We start from the raw sequence: 8,189 nt of genomic DNA on the forward strand, positions 1-8,189 counted from the left end.
GAAGTTTATTAAGTTTTAAAGATATTCGTTTGAATAGATATCATATTGAGACAACAAATGAAAGAGATACTTCATACCTCTATATTACATCTATTATCTCAAGTAAAAAATGTGTGTTGAAAAAAAATTACTCGCTCCGTTCTCAGAATTAAACTATACAAATATTAGAATAATTAAAACCTATAGTAAACCAGAAGTTTACTAATGATTTTAATATTTGACATGACCGATTGGACCATCCCGGATCAATAACGATGCAAAAAATGATTGAAAATTTATCATTTATTAAAAAACTAGAAGATTTTTCAATCTAATGAATTTTATGTGTTACTTGTTCTAAAGGTAAATAAATTATAAGGCTATCACCAGCTAAAGTAGGAATTGAATTCCCTACGTTTTTGAATAATATTCAAGATCATATGTGGATTCATAGATCTACCTAGTGAACCATTTAAATATTTTATGGTTTTAATCGACGCATGACTAGATGGTCACATGTGTGCTTATTATCAACTTGCAATTTGACATTTGCAACCATTCATTTGCAAACATATTTTCCTAATTATGTAATTAAGATTATTTGTCTTGATAATGCTAGTGGATTTACATCTCAAGCCTCTAATATTACATATTAGTTGGAATAACTATTGAACAGCCTGTTGCTTATGTTTATACACAAAATAGTCTAGCAGAATTATTTATTAAACACTTCCAACTGATTACAAGCTTATGAAATTCAAACCCCCAATGTCTACTTGGGGGAATGCCATTTTGGATGCAACAGCATTTGTATGCATCAAGTCAAATGAGTTATTATAAATTCTCCCTATACAATTGGTTTATGATCATGAATCAAATATTTCTCATCTAAGAATTTTTGGATGTGCGGTATATGTTTCAATTGCTCCACCACAACGCACAAAGATGGGTCCTCAAAAGAGGTTAGGAATATATGTTGGATACGAATCTCCATTTGTAATTCAATATTTAGAATTATCAATAGGAGATTTATTCATGACAAAGTTTGTCAATTGTCATATTGATGAAACAATTTTTCCAACAATAAGGGGAGAAAAAATAAGCAACTGAAAAAGAAAAATTCTTATAATGAATTATCATTATCTAGTTTTGATCATCGCACAAAGCAATATGAACTTGAAGTCCAAAAGATAATTATTTTATAAAATATAGTAAATCAGTTGCCAGATATATTTACTAACCTAAAGGGAATAACTAAATCTTATATACCAATTGCAAATGCTTCTATTAGCATTGATGTCCCTATATGACAAGGCATGCTAGAAGCATGAAAACCAATTGGTTCCAAGGATAAAATCCTCGAAAAAGAAAAAGAGCAAATATTTAAGATGGTCAGAAAGAGGAAGTAGAAACTTTAGAAAAGACCCTAGCATAATTGATAAACATTATAGAAGAAATTCAGGTACCTGAAATCAGTTAAAATAAAGAGATCTCAATCAATTATGTCATAATAAGAAAAGATGGAACCGGTAAATAAATGTCGATAATATTTTATATATAATATAGAGCTCAATATTATGAAAGAAAAGCGAGGATCTTGAATTTATATTTATTGAAGAATATAGACATAGAAATGGTTGGCCAATGTGGAAAGACGCAATTAAGGAGGAAATGTATTTAATTGCAAAATGTGAAGTTTTTAGACATATAGTCCGTACACTAAATGGTGTAAAACCAGTGAGATATATACATGAGTATTTGTGTGAATACGAAATAAGAAAAATGAGATTATGAGATATAAAGTACGGCTTGTCGCATAAGGTTTTCTCTAAAGATTTAGTATTGAAGATGAAGAGATATTCTTTATGGAGGATACAACTACAATTCTATATTAACTAGTTTTACAATAAATAAGAAAATTAAAATGCGTCTAATGAGTGTAGCTACAACCTATTTATATGGCTTATTTGATATCGATATCTATATGAAAATGCCTGAAGGATTTAAGTTGCTTGAAGCACAAAATTTGAATTTTTAAAAAATTTATTCGATCAAATTAAATAAATTTTTATATAGATTAAAGCAATCCAGACACATGTGGTATAATCACCTTAATGCATATTTGTAGAAAGAAAGCTATAGAAATAATCCTATATGCCCATGTATTTTATAAAAAGGTTTAGATATGAATTTATTATAATTGTTGTTTATGTTAATGACTTGAACATTATTAGAACTCCTGAAGAGTTATTAAAAGCCGTGGATTACTTAAAGAGAGAATTTGATACGAAAGACCTTGGAAAAAAATAAAGTTTTGTTTAGGTCTGTAGATTGAACACTTGGCAAATAAAATTTTTGTCCATCAATCAAATTATATAACAAAAATGATAAAACGATTTTATATGGAGAAATCATATCCATTGAGTTCACCAATGGTTGTAAGGTCATTAGATGTGGAAAAAGACCATTTCTGACCTCGTGAGGATAATAAAGAACTTCTTGGTCCTGAAGTACCGTATCTTATTGAAATTGGAGCACTAATGTATCTTGCTCGCAATACATGACTTGATCTATCAATTGCTGTGAAGATATAGTTTTTTTCCAACTTGAAGACATTTGAATGGAATTAAACATATACTTCGATATCTCTGAGGAACAATGGATATAGGCTTATATTATTCAAATGTATCAAAATAAAATTTAATTAATTGTGTAGATGCAGGATATTTATCTGATCCACACCAAGCTTGATCCTAGATAGGTTAGTTGTTCACATATGGAGGTATGGCTATTTCATGACATTTTATAAAGTAAACTATAATTGCTACTTCTTCTAGTCATGTAGACATTTTAGCAACTCATGAGCAAGTCGTGAATGTATCTGATTAAGATCTGTAACTTAACACTTTGAGAAACGTGTGGCATGTCAACCAAGAAAGAAATTTTAATAACGTTATATGAGGATAATATTGCTTGCATAGCACAACTAAAGGAAAGATATATTAAAGGCGATTGAATGAAACACATAATTCGTCAAAATTCTTCTTCACTCATGATCTCTAAGAAAAGGGTAAAATAAGTGTTCAACAAATTCAGCCAAGTGACAATCTAGTAAATTTATTCACTAAAGTCCTTCTTACTGTAACATTTGAAAAGTTGAAATGCATCATTTTAAAGATCTCTATAATGCAAGTTGGAATGCATCATTTTAAAGATCTCTATAATGCAATCATCAGGGGAGTAGAATATGCACTGTACTCTTTTCCTTCATCAAGAGTTTTCTTACTAGGTTTTTCTTGATAAGGTTTTTAATGAGACAGTATTTCAAAATCGTATTCTTGAAAAGATTATATACTCTTTTTTCTTCACTCAGATTTTTTTTTCATAAGTTTTAACGAGGTATATTCTTAAGGAGGAGTGTTATGAATATTTTTGTAAATATCCATTTATATTATTTATATCTAGATTTGATGTAAATTAGATTGGATTAAGATTTAATCTGTCTAATCCATAAGTATTATCTTTCTTGTAAATTCAATTTAAATAAGGGATTATTAGCTTATAAATAGATCATTCACTTCATTTGTAAATATATACTTGAATAAAATATTCTTACTCCCTCTAAATACTTTCTTTCTCTCCATATACTTTCTCTTATATTTCTCTTATAGTTGTTCTTTCTAATTTATTTCATAACAATAAAATGATTTTATCTTTTTGTCATAAAAAAATCCCAAAAGCACTACTTGTAAATTTTAAAGAGTCAATTTGATAGTAAAACGTTCAAAATAGAACAAAAGTATAGACTCCCACAACACTATTTTACTTAATATTATACACAAATTAAAATTTTAATCAAATAAGATCTTAAATTCTAATAGAACTAAGACCGAAGACATGGTATTAATAATACCATGTAGATCATTCTACAAGGCATTACAGAAATAATGTAAAAAATCCAACTTAAGGATAGCATTGAAGGTGCTGAATACAGAAAAAACAAAGTTAGAAATGCAAAAGGAGTTTAGTTCCCCTTCCTCTGACAGGCCATATTTAATGGAATTGGAGGGTCCGAGAATGAACCATTGAGAATATGTTCAAATATGTACTGATTAGCTGCTTGAGTAAAGTGTACTCCGTCCCAATTAACGTAAGTCGAAGGATCTTTGCAAGGTGCCCCAACTAACACTTCCTTCCCGTGTTTAGAAATCTTTCCTCCACAACCCAAGTTCTTGTTGTAATTGTACTTTCCACCATGACCGCAGCATGTTCTGAGAGGTTGCATGAACCCTGCATTTTCATATAATCCTTGTCAATATAAGCCTACTGATTACATTGAATGGGTTGCTTGAACCATGCATCAGTTATGGAGAATTGAAGTAAATTCTGCAGAGAAATTTAGAATGGACTCACCATGCTTTCTTCCTTGGCTAATTAGGGAGTATTTCACAGAGTAAACATCAACGTATGTGATTGCAGCAAGCGGCAAATCTTTGCGCAACTGTTCCACCGTCTTTTTCAATCCAAGATTGAAAAATTGGGCCACTTCATTGAATGGGGAGGCGCATCCGTTTTCATCAATCTGGCCTGCTAAGACTGGGATACGTTCCATGACGTACGGCAGACACCCTACAGGACCTGTATTGTGTATCCAAAAGTATCTACCTCCTTGGCCATATATATACTACACATTTGCAAATTAAAGTAATAAATAATCAATAGTTAATTATAGTTTTTAATTCAAAGATTGCTTGTTGTTTTACTAGCCTCAAGCATAGACTAAACTGATTAAGCAAATTGCAAATTAGGAAGTAGGCAGAGTCTAAATCAAATTGTGAGAGTTGGTTGACTAGCCTGAATTATAGTCTGGAACTGATTAAGCACATCGGGAACATAGGCTTTAACTTCTTCGGTTGACATGTTTGAGAAGTAACCAGCAGTGAGATCATTTTGGCCAATATCGAAGGTGTACAAGGCATTTGAGAAGTCTTCTTCCTTTGGCAATAACGTTTCATACACTCCACCTGCATAGCATACATAGATAAACATAAGTCACATGCTTAGCCAACAACAACAGGGGAATTTACAATTTATGTTTTAGGCATAAATTAAGAAAAAAAGGGTAAGTGTATGTAAACTATTACCTCTTTTACGCACAACTTGTGACCTTACAAGAAAATCATGGAACTCGTAATATTGAACGTTCAAGGAGATGGGGCTGAAACCGCTTTGCTGCAAGGTTGTGTTCTGAGGTCTAATGGTGGATCCGGCAGTGGCAAAGTTAGCTCCATGAGTAAAGTTGGTCCCCACGGAGTCAAGAAATGCACTTAGATATGGTAATCCAAGGCTCTGGGCTGAAAAAACGAATGTTAATATAATATAATTCAAGCAGAACATCAAACAAACCAGGTATGCAAATCTTTTCAGATCTTTGCGATGTTTTAAGATGTTTCTTGGTTGTTTTCCCCTTCTCTGTTATCAGTCATAATCAAAGATAAGGTACCAAATGACTTTAAAATTTCGCAAAAGTGCTTGATTTCCCCCCGCGCGTTTCAATAATTGAATTCGGAGCTAGAAGAGACAAGCAAGACCCCATTTTCTCCTTTTGAGCAGAAAACAAGACCCAATATTCACGCCTACGTCTCTTTTTCTGCTTGCAGTTTGCTAAAATCCAATTTGCACGTGCCATACTTTTTTTTAGTCTTTTATGTGGAATGGAGTCTGCAAAATGGGACCCGGACGGCAGACTGGGACATGAATGATATTTTATTATATATATATAGATGGTTTTATTTGTCATGTCCGAAACTAGTCCTACTTTCGCTAAGCGTCGGTGGATGTTGTTGTTCTTGTTGTTAAGCTACTGTGATCAGCAAAAAAGGACGATTACGCTTACTAATCACTGATTACTTAAGGCCGACTGCTTTGTTTGTCTTGTTAATGGCAGTTTACTGACCAATGAATGAGAAAGCAAATATATGTAAAAGAAAAATGAAAAGACGAATGCTCTAATTAATTAAGATCATTTTGGGATAACCGTTAATTAATATTATAATCCTCGCACTGCATTCAATCCCTTCTTGCTTGATCTTTGTTATAGGGAAAACGAGAAACTATTTAGGTGAGATATGTAAGAAGTGTACCTATGAAGTCGATGACAAGGCGGCCGTCGGAGTAGCGGCCAGCGGGGCCGCCAAAGAAAGACTCTCCATTCGGAGGACCCGCCTGGCCAAATGCTGCTGACAAGCCTCCAGTGTCAGAGTTTGAGTCACCAAAGTTGAATATTGCTGGGAAGTGGCATGGCTTACGAGCAAGCACCAAGGATGGAGTGAGGCTAAATAAGGAGATGGCAAAGATAGTGGTAACTAAAATGGGGAAGAGAGATGCCATTAGCATAGGGAGAGGAGAAGCTAAAGATTATTTGGAGAGGAAGAGTATGCAACTCATTGATGAGAAGTGCCCTTTTATAAATAGCCGAGGATAACGCATATCATTGGATTTTTTTTTTTTTTGAATTTATCCAAATCAAACAAGATTTTGTTCCTTTTTTGTTTTCTAAGTCTAAAAGGGCAATGCTTTTTAGTGAAAAACCAGGCACTTTTTAGTGATTTCACTATTTTAGGATTCTCAACTTGCGAAGTAATAGCCTCCTCTGGGTCATGCTCCTCATTCCTCAAGGATGAGCTTTTTGGGTGTAATTAAGATTTGTGTGTCCTTTGGTTTGGCCTATTTTGTTTGACGAATCACCACTCGTCAGTGATAATTTTCTTAACGCAGTGTTTTGATAAAGGCATGATAGCAAGGCGTTGGTTACCTTTCCTTGTAGCAATAGGGTGCTCAAAACTCGCAGATTAATGAAAGACGAAAGGGAGATTATGCCTGGCACGATAGTTGAGTTCAAGCATCGAAGTTTGAGATAATATTTATCTTAAGCTAAGGTTGCTGCTTTATCTGTTTGTCTTCGTCAGCAATTACTATCAGACAAATTGCACAACACCAACAAGCACTTTTATATTGGAATCAGAATGGGACAAGGGCATGAAACCAATAAACGATGCATATGGTCTTTATGTTAAGCCGCAAACTGGTTCATTCTGGCTAAGATACTGTAACAAATATTCTGCAACTGATATCAGGACCATGTTTATGCGTTTTTGCTATACCCAACCGCTGCTTGCTTCAATAGATGTTTTTCTGACAGAAATTGGACCTAGTATCTTATTTTGTTAACTAATTCTACTTCTTGGGTGGCTCTTAATTAGCAAATGGAAGTTCTTTTGGTTTCAACATTTTGCCTTTAAGGCTTTTCCGTTACTTTGCTCAAACAAAAGAAAACTAAGATGGACTATGATAAAGAGTTGTTAATTTTATCCATTATTTTCTATAGTCATGATTGCGAGGAACTGGTTTGGCTCAGTTCATAGCCAAATGTAGACAAAAGCATGATAGAAAATTGAATTCTATTAGATCTAAAAAAGCCCACTGTACCAGGACTCCATGGCCCAATGGATAAGGCGCTGGTCTACGGAACCAGAGATTCTGGGTTCGATCCCCAGTGGAGTCGTCATGTACAATGTTTCATATTTTTAGTATAGTCTGGGATATTCCTGTATGAGAATAGATATCCGATTCAGAGCGAAGGTTGTTAAGTGTAAAATGTATACACTGGGACAAATGCGCATTTGCTCAATTTCTACCTCAAATAAGCAAACATGAAGCCATACGAATGAGCTACTAATAGAGATTACTATAAAAAAAATCAGTATAAAATGAAATCCAAAATTTCGAATATTACAAAACAAATTTCAATGGTTGCATGACAGACAGGGATTTAAAGAGCATTATTTACCTAGATTACAAATTATTCTATACAACGATGTCTCCCTCTGCTTCCAGTTTATCCTAATCCTTAATGCTCACACTTTTAACTAAAAAGAGTTGATTTTAAGTGCATCGATGTTTTAGACTGTAACACAATTAAATCAGCCAGCCTTAATCATTTTACCTATAACATGGACATCCAAAATTGTTTAATAATCCTTCTAAATACAAGATGGAAAGCCTCATATCTCATTTTTGGAGGATCGTGATCGGCGCAAGAATCTACATAAATATATATAGCCTATTAAGCCCAAACAAACCTTTTCCATATATCTCATAATATCATCAATCTTCATGACAATACTCATCATGAAGTATATCAACAATTC

General features: G+C 33.3%; 1 protein-coding gene and 1 non-coding gene across 2 annotated transcripts; one reads left to right on the forward strand and one right to left on the reverse strand.

The window, feature by feature from the left end:
* Positions 3,833-6,472, reverse strand: LOC18609586 (alpha-L-fucosidase 3). The gene is made up of 5 exons (XM_018114560.1): positions 6,123-6,472; positions 5,124-5,333; positions 4,834-5,003; positions 4,393-4,663; positions 3,833-4,269 (listed from the first exon to the last, which is right to left on the reverse strand). Exons 1-5 carry the CDS (start codon positions 6,373-6,375, stop codon positions 4,004-4,006), a joined length of 1,170 nt encoding a protein of 389 aa, XP_017970049.1. The 5' UTR covers positions 6,376-6,472; the 3' UTR covers positions 3,833-4,003.
* Positions 7,471-7,543, forward strand: TRNAR-ACG. The gene has a single exon. It is a non-coding gene; the product is annotated as a tRNA-Arg (tRNA).

The sequence above is a fragment of the Theobroma cacao genome, chromosome 2, assembly GCF_000208745.1.
Source record: "Theobroma cacao cultivar B97-61/B2 chromosome 2, Criollo_cocoa_genome_V2, whole genome shotgun sequence".
In the NCBI taxonomy this organism is placed as follows: Eukaryota; Viridiplantae; Streptophyta; class Magnoliopsida; order Malvales; family Malvaceae; genus Theobroma; species Theobroma cacao.

Excerpts from the sequence above, each read along its gene's own strand:
- LOC18609586 (XM_018114560.1), bottom strand. The coding sequence starts at position 6,375 with ATGCTAATGGCATCTCTCTTCCCCATTTTAGTTACCACTATCTTTGCC. Across the intron at positions 4,664-4,833 it reads AGTTCCAGACTATAATTCAG|TATATATATGGCCAAGGAGG; the intron begins GCTAGTCAACCA and ends GCAAATGTGTAG. Across the intron at positions 4,270-4,392 it reads TAGCCAAGGAAGAAAGCATG|GGTTCATGCAACCTCTCAGA; the intron begins GTGAGTCCATTC and ends ATGAAAATGCAG.